Below are 19,212 nucleotides of genomic sequence, written 5' to 3'. Positions count from 1 at the left end.
GGGCTTTAAAAGACACGCATTTATTCCAATTGATGATTTAGATTTTGTAAGCTATGATTGAAGACAGTTGTGATTATGGCATACAATGTTCATTCCAATTTGACAGCATCGTCAGCTTAATGAAAGTCAAGAGATTGTCAACATAAGAAATGTGAGCGTCATTGAAAATGTGTCCAAACCATGCAATGTTCATTGATTGTTAGGCATTCAAGATTGAGTGTGAGTTTGTGTTAAGCCCAAAACAAAGATGTGTGAAACTCGATTGCCAAGTGCGCACTCGAAAGCCCTCCACGTCAAGATTTGTCCAATTTTTATGCCCAAATTAAGTGTGAACAAGATTAATGTGCATTCAAGAAATTTTCTAACTTAGAAAAACCACTGAAGACCCAAGTGAGTGGAGTTTGATCTTTGTGGAGCACTTAACACCCTCTTAGGTAGACCCATCCCCATAGATGGCGCTGAGATTGCAACTAATGGTTAAATTGATGGGTGAGTAAAGAGGGTGAGTCCAACTACAAGCTTACTCAAAGCGTCTTTATTCGTTTTTATAACTTAGAAGATTTCAAAAATGTGGATTCTTTTTATGCCCCAAAAGATGATTATTTGATCTATGGCATTCAAGATTGGATTTGTTGTTTTAATCATGCATTCATAAAAAAACAAACTTGATTTTAATCCATGGCACTCAAGAGTGATTTTAGCAACATGCATTCAAAGACAAGTGATTAAACATTCAAGTTTTTTCATTTGAGCATTCAAGATTGAGATCTTGTGTGTTGTTTTAAGAACTTTGAAGTGCTTTGTTTTAACCTTAGATCATTCAAGATTGTTTTGGACTCAAAAGTGAAAATGACTCTTTGGACTTTGATTTTAATTCAAGATTTTGTGTTCTAGTTTGCATATTTTAAGCCCAAAAATGATATTCATAGATTGTTTTGATGCATGAAAAACCTAAGAAACATTCAAGATTTTGCAACAAGACATTTGTTTGGAACAAATAACAAAGCTTTTAGGACAATTTTTGGCAACCATTTAGGACTCTTAGTTTACATGAGATTTTTAAAAGAACTTTAAAATATTTGCAAATGAGGTTCATTTTATCCTTGATTAATGCTTTGAGTTTGATTTAGATTTTAGTGTGCACTTAGTGTTGATTTTTAGCCTTTTGAAATGGAAACTTGAAGTTCTTTTTAAATTCCCAAAAATGAAGTGTTCCTAACTTTGCATGAATGCATCTAAAACCTTGATGTTGCAAGGATGAAAATGATTGGATTGGTTTAGTTTCACTTGTTAAAAGATTTTTTCTTTTTTGCAAATTTTTAATTTTTGAATGGATTTAAGTATGATTTGCGGGTTCATTTTAAGCACTAAAAAGAAGTGTGTATGATTTTGATTTCTTTAAAAAAAATGGCCAAGATCTCCCACAAGAAGAAGAAGAAGAAGTAGATGGAATAAGAAGAATATAGACAAGAAGAGGAAGAAGAATTCCAAGTGCTTTGTCCACCTATAAGCTTGAAAAATCTGCAAATACTATGAGATAGACTATGAGTTCCTTTGTCTTCTTCAGGCTCATGTGGATCTAAAAAACCAATTTATACAATCCTACCAATCACAAAAACAAGCCAAATTAGCCAAAATTAGCAAATGACATACAAAACTTGACTAAAAAAGCTAATGAAGATGACCCATGTGGATTCCCACCGGGAGTGCCAAAATGTATATGAGCAATGTTAGTATGCTAATAGAAACAAAATTTAAATAAAGCTTCTACAAACTAAACAAAATTCATAAACTTCAAGATAGACTAAGATGAGCTCTCAATTGAGAATATGAGCCATTAATGGACTCTCTCAATAAGAAGCTCTCTTGTTGAGTGGCTTTGTCTAAATAGATAGGATGTATGCTCAAGCTTATGCTTAAAAAATGGCTTCAAATGGAGTTGGAATTTGGGTGTGAGTGTATGGTTTTGATGTAAAATGGCTTCTTAAAATGGCATTATGACTTTACTTCATGGATTGTGTTAAAATGGCTTGGGAGAGGATCCAATTTATAGGCAAGAGGCTTGAGGAATTGAGGGCTAAGATGCAAGGATGGGGAAAAGCTCATGGAGGGCTCAGATTGCATGAGAGGAGAGGACATGGATTGTGCTTCCTTATAGCCAATCAGGGAGTGACACATGTCATAGGGTGAGAGGATGGAGGAAAGGGGAAGGATGAGTCAACAAAGGAGGCTTAAGGGATAAAATCTTCATAAAGACCCTCATAATGGCTTGTAAGAGCAATAACAGGGCTTGGAAGAGTCATTTATGGCATAGTGGGCTTCATAAAGTTTTATGGTTGAGATATTTTGAGGGAGATGAGAGCAATTTTGACTTGGGCTTGATTAGGAGGGTTTTAAGCTTGCTTAGGATTGTGCAAATGATTAGAGGATGGATTAGGATGGTTTAGGATTAGCTTAGGGATAGGCAAGTGGATGGCATTTAATGAGGGTGGGTGAAGGAGGAGATATTTGTTAACTTTGGCTTGGGCTAGTAAGTCTTAACCCATGTTTAGAGAATGTGACAAGGTTAGGAGGGGATTATTATTAGAATTAAAGACATCTTCTAGAAGAGTCTAGACTTTGGATGAGGATAAAGACTTTCTAGAATAGTCTAGAATTTCCTAGGATGAGGATGACGACTTTCTAGAAGAGTCTAGAACTTCTTAGGATGAGGATAAATCAAATTTTAGTAAATAAATAAAGTTTTATTTATTTCAAGGGTTTGGGTTGAGGAGATATTTATTAAAACTTTTTAAATAAACATGAGGATTAATATTTAATCTTAATCAAATATTTTGAGTTGGGATTAGGGGTAGGAAATGATGGGATTAGCCTTTAATCAAAATTAAAGAAGGATTAGAAGATTTTGGAAGAGGTTAGTGGTCTTAAGGAAATTGGCCAAGTTTTGGGCAAAAAATAAATTTTTTATTTATTTTGAATTTTTTGGTCAATTTATTAATTAAATAATTAATAAATAATGAAATAATGTTTAAATAAGATTTAAACATTTTTGGGAGGGATTCCTTAATTAAATATTTTTAATTAAGATAAGGGATTTAATGGCATAAAAATAAATTAATTAATAATGATGATGTCATCAGGAATTTTTCAGAAAATAAAAATACTTTATTTTCTAAAGGTTTTTAGGTGTCTACAAGTGGTACAAATTGTAATGATCACTTTTCTAATGATAGAAATGATTATGAATAGTCTGAACCTTCTACCTATATCAATGCTCCACCAGTTGGCTCTCTCGCTTATTTGGCCCACTCCACTCGCTCTTAAAACATACTACTTTTTCTCTATCAATATTAGTATGGTAATAGAGTTAGGTTAGCTACTTTTAGTATGATATATAGACTCTTGAGGGTGTACTAAGTAAGAGTATGTTTAGCTTATTGTGAGGATGGCTCAAAGATGGAGCCTTAGTCCCCCATTGCTTGATTATGTTGTGTTTTTCCTTGTGATCAGCTTTAACAAATAGATAATGATGTTTTCGAAGCATGATAAAAGGCTTTTGACATCACTTTGTCACTTTTTCTTAAGTTTTTAATGTTGGCTCTACCCTCTTTGAAAATATTATGATTAACAAAGGCTCTTTCTAAATGATATTCCATCTGCCACCAATCTGAGTACGTTGTGGGTGTGTTAGTAGTGACAGGTCACAACTATGATTGAGTATAAATTTTGAAGGAATCAATATTTTTTTCTCTTTCCTGTTAAAAGATCTAAAATTTGACATTTACTAACTGATTAAAGATCTAAAATTTGACATTTACTAACTGAGTTTACCAAAGACTATGTCTCTGAATAGATAAATCCATTCACAAAGAAGAAGTTATAGACCATTATTTTTCTAAATGCTCCTGATTTTATAACTTCCATTAATAGTGAATTCTAGGTAATGCTTCATCGAAATAAGACTTAGAACTACAAGAAATGACTCAAAATACTTTTGTTTAAAATGCTAGGCTTTCGCTGTCCCATATGAGAGTAGATAAATCATATGGATGTTTCCCTAAAGTGACATCTCTAGTTTGAATGGATATGTCTAGATTGGAAATATTGTGTAAACACTTCTCTTTAACACATTTTTTCAAACACTTGGCATGAACCCTTAAATTCCCCACATTATGCACCCTTAAATCATAGTAGCTCATTAAATTGTGCACTCAACAATAATATCTAAGGACAAGATATGATAAAAAATAAATAGACATATTAATGCTCTAAGAGTTTAAGGCTATCGGGTTCTCTCTAGATATTAGCTTGAAATGTAAATGGAAAGATGTGAGAGCATTCACCTCTTCTCACCAGAAAGGATAGGGAGGGGATACTAATTTAGTAGGGCCTAAATGGACCAAACACATTCCAAATTGGAATTGTTCCCCTTGTCATTGACTAGTTTGGAACACACATAAAATTGATGATAAAGAGATGGATATCTCTAATGTGTACGTTGGCAATGATCATAGAGAAAGAATTGAATTGTGGAAATGGATGTTTCAATTAAATAGAATTCCATAGATCACTAACAATGACTTTAACATGGTTGACGCTCCTCAAGACAATATTGGAGGTGACAAGTTTGAATGGGAAGGGTGTGAAATGCTCTTTTGGTACAATATGATTAATAAGCATAAACTTTTTGACCCCTTAGCTGGTTGCAAGTACAGTTATAAAGGCATTTTGGCATACCTGGTACAATTTTATAAAATGGAAATAAGAGAACTTAAGAGATTTTATGTTCATAGGGATGTTTTCAGTTTTAGGAAGGATGGCACAAGTGTTAGTTTTCAAGTTAGACCATTTACCCTATTGAATCCCCACCCTGTTATTGCTGATATTTTTCAAATTGGTATGGCTTGTTTGGAGAAGGGGGGAAAGATGGATTAGTTTTGAAACTTACCCAGCTAAAAGATGAAGATATTAATACTACTGTTAATATTATTAGATGGTTTAATGAAGTGGTGGTGAAGCACCAACCTGCTATTGAGAGATGATCCGAAAACATCAATAGCTGCTAAACCCTTTTTCAGGTAGTGACATAAAGAAATCCAAGATAAGAGAAGAATGGAATCTAAACTCCAAAAACCTATATAATGCTAGAGCACCTATAGAGTAACTTGGTTAATATTGCTACTAAACAAGAGTCTACGGCCCAGTCAAGAGACTCCTTCTGGAGGTTGCAATATTTCAAGAATCAAGGTGTCAAAACTAGAGGATTGAGTCTATTTGGAATGAAGGGAAAGAGCTTAACTCCCAAGATGAAATTCTTCTGGCCTTTGCACATTAATATAATCAACTCTTCATTTCTGAAAATTTTGGGTGGGAAATGGAAAATGCTAGGACAAAACTTAGTGGAATCATTCCTAAAAAGTTGCCTACTAAAGAGACTGCTATGCTTAACAAACCTATATAACTGTGGATGAAAACAATGCTATTTAGAATTTGAGTAATGAAAAGGCCCTTGGGCTAAATGGAATCCCAGTGGAGCTCTATGAAAACAATATTAGTTGGATGGTCAATGAATTCCTCCAAATTTATACAGAAGCCATTAACATGTCTCTTAGGGTGGACATCAACTCTAGTCTCATCAAACTTATCGCCAAGGAAGGAGATAGAAAAAGATCATGGCATTAAGGTTGGAGAATGTTCTTCCTTGTATCATCAACCCTTCCTAGACTAGGTTTGTGAATGGCAAATATATCTGAAAAATTCTTATCACTTTCTTTAGACTATGGATTAGGGCAGCGAATCTAACTAGCAAGCCTTCATGTTGCTCCTGGGCTATGAAAAAGCATACCACATAATTGAATGGAATTTTATTGCCATGATAGTCAATGGTTTGGGTTTCCTAACTCTCTTGAATGAAGCTAATGCAAGGGTGTAGGTGAATGAAGTGAGATCTAAAGCTTTTGATCTTTCAAGATCAATAAGGCAAGGTTTCCCATTGGCACCAACACTTTTTGTCATTGGTGTAGATGCTCTATACTATAGACATAGGGACAACTCTCTATCTCCAAGAGTTAAGGGTATAGAGCTTCCTAATGGGGAAGATATATCTAATGTCCAATTTGTTGATGACATAGAAATTACCATTGAGCTTGTTGAGGATAATGCATGTAACCTAATGAACAAGCTTGACTTATTTTGTGTAATGGACTTAATCTAAAAAGTTGTGACCTGTGCAAGATACAGTACTATTTACTTACAAAAAAAATCTAAGACATAACTTGCAGGATTTAGATAAGTATGATTCACACCAAGTAATAAATCAAACTAGAATGAAAGTGTATAATATAGTGGACACAAGTTTGTTCTTCAAAAATTATGCATTTTCATTCAAATCACAAGAGTATTGTTGTCAACATATCCAATAGTGAGTTATAATTACATGAAGAGAAAAGGACTCAATAAAATCTCTACACGAAAACCTTCAATAGATTTGGATACATGAAGAAGAACTAACTCCAAAATGAGTTGAAAAACTCAATAACTACAAACTTTGGTCTAAAAATGACCTTAAATGTACTAGTGATACATACATACATAGACACACACACACATATATAAATATACATGTGTGTGTGTGTGTGTGTACATACATACATACATATACAAAGATGTAGGAAAACAAGATGCAAAGATCACAAGGGCATGACAATGAAATACAAGGATCACAAGGGCACGTCAACAAAATCATAGATCTTCACAATCCAACACATGTCTTTTTATATATACATACATACATACATACATATGTACATACATACATATACACATACATATACACATACATACATACATACATACATACATAGATCCATACATACATATGCATATGTAATTTTATCACCTTGGAAAATTGTATTTGATCTTGCTAGTTGGGAACAACTGACTGTTCCTACTATGATATGTTTTTGTAAAATTTCTTGTGAACTCTTCCAATTTTTCCTGATCTACATTATTTTTTTTTAGGATCTTGAGCTAAGTTACTTAGCATGGGTTGAGTTAGTTTTATTATTTTATTATTTTGATTATGGAATCTATATGTAGTTGGATCAATTTTTTTGTTGTGCCAAGATCTCTGTATATATATGCATACATAGGCACACACATATGTGTGTGTATGTATATATGCACATATATATACATATACATATGTATATATGTATATACATATTTACATGCGCGTGCGCGCGCGCACACACACACACATATACATACATATACATGTACATAAATAATAGTAATATATGTATTGCATCTGCATTTGCTTTATCATTTCTTATAAGAGTGTTTCAAGGTTGGGAACCACTTCAACATCCTTTGCATGGTTTAGAAGCTATGTCAATGTGGCAGAGGCTTCTACAAGGGAATGAGCCTCATGATTATGGCATTTACACAAAAGTAGAACTTGCTTCTTCAACTCCTAACACTCAACTCTTCACTGAAGTTATTTTTCAAGTAGTAAGAATAGCTGCTAAAAATTCTTGGGAGCTAATGGACCCTAAACCTATGCTATGTTTTCTAGAGACATGAGAGGAGTTACTACTAGCTTCAGTACTTCATAACATTTTGGATCATATAATGATGCTCAAATTAACAGTATCACTAGATACTTGGAATCCTTGTAGGGTTACATCCTTAGCTTCCATTGTTGGGCCAATGTATGGAGCATTTATATCCAACTATTTTTTATAAATTGGGGAATGTGCTTCATTCCTTGCATGCAAGTAATGCATCTACACATGCAATTTTATCACCTTGGAAAACTATATTTGATCCTACTAGCTGGGAACAACTGATTGTTCATTTTATTGTACCTAATATGATGACTATTCTATGGGAATTTTTAATCAACCCAGCTAATCAGAAACTAGACCCATTTAACTGAGTTATGGCTACTTTATTTTCAAAAATATCTGCTATGATATGTTTTTATAAAATTTATGGTGAACTCTGCCCATTTTTCCTGGTTTGTATTTTTTTGCATAGGATGTTGGATCAATTTTTTTGTTGTGATAATATTTAATAATCACGTTAAAAATGATCTCTACGACATGCATGTTTAGAAGGAAATATAAAGAGATACCTATTTAGAAGGAAAAGAAAAGAACATTTACATAGCCCTTGAAGAAAATCACAGAGCAAGGACACAACAATGGAATCGCAAAGTAAGGGCACAAAGATCACAAGGGCACAACATGACAACAAAATCATGGAGAAAGGGCATGACAATGAAATCATAGAGAAAGTGCATGACAACATGTTGGTATCAAATGTGGACCAAGTGTTTCAAATTTTCAATTTATGATTTTGAACCTCTTCGAACTAAGGTTCGAAGCAATTTGAAATGACTTGAAATTGTCAATGCAAGTTCAGTGGAATTTTAATTCGTCTCGGTTAAACAATTTCAACATCGAAGACACTCTAATGGCCCTACTTCATGGTCTAGATTCAAAGATCATGGTTGTGATAAGTCAAATAGTTCAGAGGTGTGGTAAGAAATGCAACAATCTAGGTTCATGTGATTTCATTTCAAGGTCAAATCCATTGGTTCTAAAGTTCAATCATAATGAATGCAAATGATGTGATCTAAGGTTGTTGGTATAGGCTCCTTGAATATTATTGTAGAAGTCAATCTTCCTACCTCCATATTGTAATATGGGCCGTGCAGTCATTAAATAGGTTAGATTAAAAAAATATCAATATCAAAATGTCAAATATATGCATGAGATCCATGTAAGAAATGCTGCATGGTAGGGGTCAATGTTGCAGTAGAGCAACATGAAACAAAGGACTATAAGTCTTTTTATATAAAAAAGATGTCTATCATCATATTTTTAATGAAAGTTAATCTATAAAGGATAGGGCACACATATGGGGATTGTGCATATCATGACTTGGGAAATATATGTCATTTTTGACAGAGTACTCCATATGATTTGGAAGTTAAAGCTTATGATTCATGAACTTAAGAAATGAATTAGAAAGTTGAATGGATAAATGAGAATCCTAACTAATGAATGGGTTTGAAGCTAAATGGATGACATATTCAGTATGTGTTAGCAAGCTCCTATAAAGAACAAAGATTCATTAAAACATTGGAGTCACTGTGGGTGTATGGAGTGATATCATCAAATCAAGAGAATGAAGAGTTAGTTCATGCTGATAACAGATATATATTCTTGCAGAAGCATGGTCAAAATGGGAAGCTACTTGAGTCAATACAAATAAACAAAACTGAGGGCATGTTCTTGTTTGGGATATAGTTATCTTGACTCATGCTCGGACTAAGATGACATTAATGGGGTTATAAATTATCTTCCCTGACAAATCGAGGTCCTCTTCACCACTGGAGACCAAAAGTTGTCATGTTGCCATTTGTTTGTGGTTTTTCACTAAATTTTTTTGAGCCTATTCGGTGCAATCACCAAATCAAATTCTTCAACTTCGACACATGTACTTGGGTTGGATTCTTTAGGAAGAGTGTCAAGTTTGTATTTATACATGAATGCATCAACACTGCTGCAACGACAGTCACCGATGCCAGACAGTGAGGGGGTAACTACATGTTGTTGAACATTTTTCTCATTATTGGGTAAATTGTCCATGATATTTTGTGTTTCAAACTTCCATTGACATGTGTTAAGAATTGCAGATGTCATTTCAATAGTCAATCCCATAATTTGGAATGGAAGCTCAAGAGATGGCAGAAATCGAATAGGAAATGCTTGGTCAAATTTCAATCCTAACTTTTGGAGTTCGCATAATCCCATGAATATCACACTGCAATATCTCACTAGTGTTCAAATTGTGGATTCTTATAAATAGTGGTCGAGAGATTTGATAATGCGTGTGGAACCCGAGAGTACAGGGTTGGTTCGATGCATGCAAACGATTTGACAGAAGGTCCAATAGTAAAAGGTATCTCACAAACCAGATGAAGTAAATCATCAATGGTTTGATGCGATGTCCTTGCTCATCTCATGAATCTAATTTGGAAGCCTAGGTGGAAAGATATATGATAGGACCCGAGCCTCATATCACGACAACTAGACCTATTCTTCAATGGTCTCAAAATAATATATTTCCCTCTTTTCTCCAAACCTTCAAAATATTAGACAAATAAATGCTTGATTAAAATACCATTTTGGAAGTAATATAACATATCAAAAACTCAAATGCCCTTCCTTTGGACCACCTGTACGAAAATGGGTGATCATTGTTTTAGGGTTCATTAGGTCATTTTTCCAAAACAACTATGCTTCAAACATTGAACTAACACCCCAAACTTGGTACAACAAATTTTTTTCCAAACTAATGATTTTGACACTAGTTTTTTTAGCCAAAACTTTTAAGTTCCCCAAACACAAGAACCTCACCAAATTGTGCCAAAAACTAGGGCCTTTTGTTTCTCTGACCAAAATTCGCTTGAGGACTCAAATGAAAGTTGAGACAGCTTTAGTTGGACATGCCCAACATTCTTCTATCATAAAATCATCTCCTAATTAGGCTAGATCTTTGATTCAAATCTATATATTATCTCCCCTCTTACAATTGAGATATTGCAATAGGGCATGCTTATCTTGGCAATTCGAGGAAGTCAATGTTTAGTACCTGCAAACCTACATAAATATGACTATGTACAAATATATATTTATATAACAAACAATAGAAGCGAGTAATACATCATGTAGATCTCGACTCATAGGAAACTACAACTCCCTCCCTCAACCACATTAGGCATGTTAAACAGAAATGTAAAATAAACACACACAACATACGCATGCAAGTATGGAGTAAGTAATCCATGATCATAAACATAAAGCATCATCATTATTTGTAAATAAATAATGTAAAAGTAATCATGGACACATTACCATCCACATATGTTATCTCACACTCTCCAATAGCTCCTAATATAAATCAAATCACTATATAATATCATATATCAATAACCTCCAACATCACTGACATAACCAACACATACATGAAACTGACCTAAAAGAGTTTGGCAATATGAACTGAAAAGAAAACTATGGGGTAAGCACTACATGCAGTGTGGAATGTGATAACGTGAAATGGTAAAGGTCATGAAAGCATAATGGTTCTAGTAAAAGAAAAGGATATGTCATTCGGTTGAAAATGGAAGAATCTAAAATGCATTTATGTGGTTCAAAGTTGTGAAAACAATAGTGTTCACAAGATCGCAACATGTCACTTTACCCCACATGTTTCTAAAATGTATAAAAATCATAGATTAGATCACAAAGATCCTTATGTAACTCTAAAGAAGGATATTATGTTTTTGCAATGAGGGGTCCTTGTTAGATACTTCAAAGTTAGAAAGGAAAATGGTTGGGCTAGTATTTCTAGCTACAAAGAAAGTTACGATTTTATTTGGCTACAGAAAAAGAGAAAAGGTTGATGGAAAAAGAGTCTGACATACAATTTAGAAACTTCTACCTAAATAAGATTGTGACTTTCTTTGTAATTAATATTACTAGCTTTCCCATTTTCCTTTCTAGTAGTCAAATCTATGACAAGGAGAGCATCCCCCGTTACAAAAATACTAGATCTTTAGAGTTGCGTAAGGGCTCCAATCATTTTGGGAAAGACTTGATAACACTATGTGGCAATTAAGATTTAATAATTTGCAATGTCTTATCTAGATGGTGAAAGTCAAACAAGTTCACTTGCAATACTTGCAATGGTGCATGTGTGGTATATTATGCAACCTATTCTCATAGTTTATATGAGAGAATTGAGGGTGTTGTGATTGGGGAACACATATCATATCTCAAATCTGATCATAGACTATTGTACATAAATTTGTTGTGGGCAAATGATAAGCTATTTGGGACAAAATCTCAATTTCCTCAATGATCACTTTCATAAGGGAAAAAATCTTTTGACTGAAAAAATGGTAAACATCTTTAGGGCTACAATGAGACTCTATAAGGGGGGAGGACATGCAAGTGCACAATGTTAATAGCTATGCATTAACAAAAATCTTTAAACGGAGTATAGTTAGATAAGGAATTTAAAATGGGTAGGAATATACGAGAATCAAATTAAATAAACCTTGACATTAAAGTTTACAAGAAGATTCTAAAGATGAAATGAGTAGATTTTATGGTCACAAGGAAAGAGGAACTAATTTTCCTTAGTAAAAATAACCCAAACTATTTCGGAAAGAACTTTAGTCTAAAAGGAAACAAACTAAAAACAATATTATAGCCACTTAATGGTTTGATTATGCTAGAAAGTTGTATGAACAAGAAGGTGAGGTGGACCCACCACCCTTGGTCAACAACATGAACAAAAAATCATCGTGAAAGAGGTGAAGATGGGTATTAAGAAACTAGGACCACATTACGAATATCTTCAATAATATTAGTCGACATAGGTTTCCTAAAGATTGGACATCAGCCTGGAATGCCCTATTTTAAGAGTGATGATGTCAATAACCCCTCCAAGTATAGGAATGATCAATCCCCAATTTATAAACTTATTTGGCAACGTAATAGAAAATAGGTTGAAGAAAAACATAAACTAATAAAAATTCAAACTAGTTTTAGGCCAAAACACTCAACAATTGATCATTGTATCGCTTTAAGGCACATTATCAAAAAGAGTGGGAGAAAAAGGATGAGGTATTTTTGTTTTTTTGTTGACTTTAGAAAGGCTCTCTACACTGTCCCTAAGGACAAGCTTTAGGTCAAAATGGAAGAATTAAGGATCCCTATACAAAACTTCAGTTGACATTTCAAAACCAAAACTTGAGTCCACATTTTTAATTCAAAACTTTAGCTAACATTTCAAAATCAGAACTTGAGTCAGCATTTAAATTCAAAAATTTAGCTAACATTTCAAAATCAAAACTTTAATTGACATTTTAAAATGTTTCATGAGCGATATTGGGGTCAAACAAGGTTGCCCACTATTACCTACTATGTTTGTTTGGCTTATAAAATGTTTCATGAGCGATATTGGGGTCAAACAAGGTTGCCCACTATCACCTACTATGTTTGTTTGGCTTATAAAATGTTTCATGAGCGATATTGGCGTCAAACAAGGTTGCCCACTATCACCTACTATGTTTGTTTGGCTTATACATTGACAAACTTGAAGAGTGGTTAAACATGCAAAATACTGAGGGTATCAAGTTGAGAGAATATTTAATAAGGTTTCTGCTTTATGCGGACAACTACTCTCTTTTTCCCTTGAGCACTTTTGCAAAATATTGTTACTATAGGTCAATATCAAAAAGACTAAAGTCTTGATTTTCTCTAATTGTAAAAAGCAGTATCAACATAAGTTTTATTTTAAAAAAATACCCTTATATCGTAGGATTGACTTCAACAAAAAACTAAGATGAAATGGTTGCAGAAAGAAAAGAACATTAGAAAGATGGAAGACATTTTATGCTCTCCAAAACAAGTGTTGAGAGGCAAGCGTTTAGGATTGTTCTACTGATTGTTTTTATGGGTGTGAGTCATTGACCATCAACACTTAAGCCTCACAATGGAAGCAAATCAAGGGAATCCAAAAGCATATGATCACAAACAAGTTTAGAATCAAAAGTACTATCCCATTTGATATAATGCTAAGTGAAATGGGAGCTACCCCTATCAAAGCACTCGCTATGGTGCATCTAAAAAGTTTTCTAAAAAGAATCCAAAAAAGTACATGGGTGCAACACAACATAAAGTTGATGAGTAAATAGAATATTCATTTCAATGTGTCCCACAAACAATAAATATCTTTTTTATGAATAAACTTTACAAGAAAATTGGGGGAATTGGTTTGGAAGTATATACATTATATCAATGAATTCAATCTCAAATGTGACTAACTTCAAAATGTACGGAAGAATGCAAAAGAGGCTTGGGAAGAGAGAGTTTGCCTGTGTTGAACAACACTTTATTTTAAAATGTGTTGCATACAAGGACAAGAGGGGCAAGTTACTCGATATAGTGCATTGAAAAGTTAAAAGTGCTCATCATAAACTTGCACATTTAACCTCAAACTTTATAAAATTTCTTTCTTAATTCATCCCTTGCCATTGTAATGACACCTCATGGAAACATGGAAACATAATAAGATGACCAAGTTAATGGCTATAGTGCATTAAAAAGTTGGAAGTGCTCATCATAAACTTGCAAAACCAGTTATTATACATTACATAACAGAACAAGAAAAAAGAAAACTTTATTCCGAATACACGTGTTCGTCCTTTGGTTTCTAGAACACACAATACCACAAAGGCTAGTGTGAAGGTGCACACAACAGAATATAGCGTGAATGTCCCTGCAACAATAAGACGGTAATAATGGAACTTCAAAAAATTGTTCATAATGAGCAATTATTTACTCATTTTTTGACAATATGTTTTCTAGCCTACTCTAGACTAAATATGGTTTGCAAGATCTATCAAATGGATATAGGTGTCTCATCCACATTCCTGCTGCAATCTATTTTCATATCTACAAATGGGGCATACATTCCCTACCTCTGCTGGATTTGAACATGCTACCTCTCTTTCAAGGATATGTTTTTACTTGTTTAAAGATTGAAACTTTTCCCACACAAATAGGCCAGACAAGGCTAATAGACATTTTAGAACTCGCCTAGTTCCAATCTTCCAACATTCAGTATCAGGGGACATGGCATGCCCTGAAGGCTTAATGGACCAATATAGGAATCTAGGAGAGACCACAAATATTGTCATCTGGTCTAATTGCTTTACTAAAAGTGTATACCATATAGAGAAGCGGTGCACATTCCATCATGTTTGTTATTGCAGAACTCTTCCATTTGGCAATGATTTAGTGGGTGATTTTGGTATGCTTAAGTGATGCACAGCTTAAGGCTAAAAACTCACCAGCATAGCTCCATTGTATTAGTAAATTGATAGTCATTGTCACCACCCATGATGTCATCCAGTGTGCCAGGGTTGCTACACTGCCAGCAAGACCCTTGACATTGAGTGGAAGTATCTACAGTAGCACAGGAAGAGTTAGATAATAGAGAAACGGATTATTAGTAGCATCACTTTAAGTGATTAAAGGACCAAGAGATTCTTCCCAGTGTTTCTATAAAGGGTGCAATAATGTGACCTATTCAATGTTACAAGTGTCTTACCTCAGACATGATAATCCATGGGATGGCACCCATACCAAGTGAGAAGGAAACGATGAAAATATGTAATCAAATCAGCAAACAGAAAATGATATATATCAATATGACAAGAGAATGGTGTGACAGAGAATGTCTAGTTAATGCATAGAAGTTTTGGTATGTGTTAAAAATCCTAAGAGCTATGTTAGTCGAGCGTTCTATTATTTCTGATTTCTATATTCATATTTGAGTTTTCATTCCCAACTTACCAGCAAACTTGTTAAAACTAATACACTGAAGAATGTTTCATATTGAGAAGCTCCTTCCATATGGCTCTGCAATAAGAGCAAACTAGAAATTAGCTTTGGATAGCCAAGAAATTCCATACCATCAGGCACCAGATAACACCACCAAATAAGTGTTTAGTAGAAAGTGAAGGCGTGTTTTTCATAGAGCTTCAAATCAACCATTAGGCTTTTTAGAGGCACTGCATTCAAGTAAGATGAGAGACCAAGAAGGAAATGACATATGGCTTTTAGTGACACTACCTTCAAGTAAAATGAGAGGCCAACAAGAAAATGACATATGGTCATCCCTCCTGATGAGACCTATTGACAAAACAATAAAACATGTTAGTTCTCTCTAGCATTGAATCTATGCTCCCAAATGACACAATACAAAATCTTGATAACTGCAAGGTTTTTCTCACCATAAGGAGAAGAAGTCGACTAGCTTTTTCCATTATGCATACAGTAAGCCCAGTTGTGAGCACCTGTAACATTATCCTTTATTCATAAGCAACATGAGACTAAATCATGACAGAAAAATTCATGCAGGACTTCAAGAAAATAATTAAACCTGAATGGCACCAAGTCCAAGTGATGCAGCACTAGCAGATGAAATCCCTGCAAATTTGTGGATAGCACAAATCGTAGCTCAGTGCTTTGTTTAAGAAATAATTTTAACATAGACACTATGAACTAAAAATCACTTCCAACAACCTTTTATCTCGTTGACTTTAAATTTCTAAGATAATTCTCTGCTGCCAAAGGCTATTGCAAAGCATGCTACAGATTCCATAGTTTATAATATGATAAATTGAACATGAATAAAGACATGATATAGAACCTCAACTTTAGATACCTATAGGCTAGAACTCACCAGCAGATTTGAAAATGGAAATGTTGTAAAACATAATACCATTAACTCCACTTAATTGCTGCAAAAGTTGCAGCCCAATACCAATCTGCAGTCTCCCATTTCAAGACAATATCAGCATAAAAAATTGTGAGTTGTGTACATTTTGGAAGAATTAAGTAGTTGTTGACTGATAAACCTACCTGTGTAAATTGGCCAAATGGGGAAATCTTAAGATGTAACTCACAGTGAGAGGAAGGGCATATCTCCGTTCAAAGATCTCACAGAATTTGATTCTACTTTGCTGACTATTCATCTCCATGATGCTCTAGACTCAGAATATTTCCATTAGTTAGAAAAGCTTCTACCATTATAGAGGTGATGTTAACTAATAGACAATTAAATCCCATTCACAATAGGAAAAGCTTAAAAAAAAAGAAAAATCTATACAAAAGCAGTTCACTCCTCAAACTGGTAGAATATTGAAAACACAGTAAGAAGTTTGATGATGCAATTAATGGAACAGGCAAAAAATGCAATTCATCTTGGAGAAATCATAGCACCTTGATTTCAATTGCTTCAAGGGAGACATCAATATTAGACCCTCGGAGTGTTTGTGGTGAAGCTTCGAAACTATCATTACCAACTTTTGCCTGCACTCAAGTAATCATAAATTTGCCAAATAAGTTTCTTTGTATAGTATATGTCATTTTAAAATTGTTAGCAATAATTGAATAATATCATTTCAAAATGTATCTGTATGTGAAATATGCTCACCAGCCATCTTGGGGATTCTGGTATGAAGAAGAGGTCGAATACCAAAAGGGCACAAGGGATCATACCTATCCAGCTAAAGTTGTCAACCTATCATTTCTTTCATAAAAGTTAAAAATCTAATTTATTTTTTTAAATTCACCCAGCAAAAGCATAATAAAAGGTACCTGCAACTGCAAGAGGACGCCATGAAAGGAACAGTCCAAATAGATATGCCAGCATAATACCAATTGTCACAGAAAGCTGTTGAAAAATCAATTAAGTATAAGATTCAAAACTGTATCAAATTACACTTTATATTAGGACTATTATCATTATTATTATACAAAAGAATTTTGAGTTTACAAAACAGACCTGATTTACTGCCCCAAGACCTCCTCGCAAATGCTTTGGTGCAATCTCAGATATGTATACTGGTACCTAAAAGAACCATGATATGGTTAGATTCATAGCTATCCACGTGCCTATATGCTCTTTAATTTATTAAGTGTAATAATTTATGGCTTAAAAATGACAACAATAGGCTTGTTCTAGATTGTGAAAAAAAATTGACTTACAGTGAATGAGATGACTCCCACTCCAAAGCCTGTGAGCACTCTTCCCAAGTACAAAAATGAAGAATCCTGTAACCATAGGGTGATGACATCAAAAAGAGGAATTTCCTTATGCTCCAAAGGAAAATCACTATCAAACTTCTTATTCGTTTAGCTATCATTTTATCAAAGGAAAATTAGCTTGCCTTGGCAAAAGAAATAGCAAGCCACCCAAGAATGTTGGGAATGGAAGCTACTAGTAATGCCTACACGCAAACAAAGAAGAGGTTATGCAAATCTAAATGTGTGTTAATTGCACTCATCTTTAAAGACTGGGTACAAAAAAGAATTTATATGACCATTGTTGCTACTAGCAGTACAAGACAAAATCTTGCAGTGTATCCCTTTAGCGGTAGCATATTAGGTGTAACATATAAATTTATTTTAGTAAAGAAAGAAAAACATTGAAGGCACTTACCCCTTTCCGTCCAATATAATCAGCAACTTGTCCACTAATTATTGCACCCACCATGGCTCCAACATTAGTTAAAAATCCAAATAAGGAGAACTGACAGAAACAACAAGACTCTATATTAGGATCTAGCACATAAACTATATTCTATCCTATTGCAAAAATGCATTCATCAAATAACAGTACCTGGGAAACAGTTAACCCAAGATCATTGATGATCCCACTTTGTGTGGGTGAAGAGTATCCAATCTGCAAGAACGTTGCTGTCAGAAACATCCTTTTTTTATTCAGGTTGACTCTTGTAATGGATGCATGGATTAAAAATCAATCTATTCAAATAAGAAACTATAACTTACATAGAAACCAAACTGTATAGGCCCCAGGGCAACTATTAATGTACATAATATTGTAGTTATAGCACTTCCATAGAAGATTTCAACATTATCTGCCTTTCTAGCACCTTTACCGCCATGACGGCCAGATTTGGATATGGTTAGACGTGTACTTCCTTTCTCTAAGAGAGCCTTTTTAATATCTCCATTGCCACCCATGCTTCCCTTTTCCAAATCATCCATGTACCCAATTGTTTTTATAGGGTAAAATCCGTAGTGACCAAATTTTCTGCAAACTTACAGGCCTGCACAGCCAAAATCCAACTGGCAAAATATTCAACGCTCCCCTCAGGACCCTTGACAAGGGCTTAACTACCTCTTGTATACCATAAGTTGAGTAGTTCTATTGGGCCCTGACGGATCGGTCTTTTGGTGCAATGGCAACTCCACTCTAACAAGTGGTCCAAGTTTGAATCCTCAAAATGTTAGGTAATGCTCAAGTAACGCTGAGGGGATATTGTTGGAAAAATGTTCAACACTCCCCTCTATAAGTTTAGTGGTTGTATCAGACACTAACAGATCAGTCTTTTGGTGATAGAAAGGATAGCAACATGCAACATGCAAAGAAGTAGAGACTCAAAGATTCAACAATTTGGATTTTCAAAACTTAAGCATTCTAGATTCCAGGACTCAAGATTTCAACATTCCAGGATTCAAGGACCCAAAATGAGAGAAAGAGTGCTCATTTTATAATTTTCATGTAGGGTGAGAGCATTGGATTTGTCACCCACAG

General features: G+C 34.3%; 1 protein-coding gene across 1 annotated transcript in view; it reads right to left on the bottom strand.

Moving 5' to 3' along the window:
• Window positions 1-18,665, bottom strand: part of LOC149572503 (sugar transporter ERD6-like 6) — a 45,770-nt gene extending 27,105 nt beyond the window's left edge. The window contains exons 1-18 of the mRNA XM_089815849.1: window positions 18,444-18,665; window positions 18,274-18,336; window positions 18,094-18,183; window positions 17,822-17,881; window positions 17,640-17,705; window positions 17,437-17,502; window positions 17,250-17,325; window positions 17,086-17,150; window positions 16,872-16,961; window positions 16,556-16,636; window positions 16,333-16,417; window positions 16,030-16,076; window positions 15,881-15,943; window positions 15,720-15,779; window positions 15,442-15,506; window positions 15,196-15,256; window positions 14,936-15,050; window positions 14,276-14,361 (exon numbers count right to left, since the gene is read on the bottom strand). Coding sequence (XP_089671975.1) covers window positions 14,276-14,361; window positions 14,936-15,050; window positions 15,196-15,256; window positions 15,442-15,506; window positions 15,720-15,779; window positions 15,881-15,943; window positions 16,030-16,076; window positions 16,333-16,417; window positions 16,556-16,636; window positions 16,872-16,961; window positions 17,086-17,150; window positions 17,250-17,325; window positions 17,437-17,502; window positions 17,640-17,705; window positions 17,822-17,881; window positions 18,094-18,183; window positions 18,274-18,336; window positions 18,444-18,662 — 1,458 coding nt within the window. The 5' untranslated portion in view covers window positions 18,663-18,665. The remainder of the gene's footprint in view (window positions 1-14,275; window positions 14,362-14,935; window positions 15,051-15,195; window positions 15,257-15,441; window positions 15,507-15,719; window positions 15,780-15,880; window positions 15,944-16,029; window positions 16,077-16,332; window positions 16,418-16,555; window positions 16,637-16,871; window positions 16,962-17,085; window positions 17,151-17,249; window positions 17,326-17,436; window positions 17,503-17,639; window positions 17,706-17,821; window positions 17,882-18,093; window positions 18,184-18,273; window positions 18,337-18,443) is intronic.
• Window positions 18,666-19,212: the final 547 nt, after the last annotated feature.

This window comes from Cupressus sempervirens, chromosome 2, assembly GCF_028749045.1.
Source record: "Cupressus sempervirens isolate cs-2001-9-10 chromosome 2, ASM2874904v1, whole genome shotgun sequence".
Taxonomy (NCBI): domain Eukaryota; kingdom Viridiplantae; phylum Streptophyta; class Pinopsida; order Cupressales; family Cupressaceae; genus Cupressus; species Cupressus sempervirens.
The sequence above is the reverse complement of the archived record's forward strand: the minus strand, read 5'-3'. Positions and strand labels throughout refer to the sequence as shown.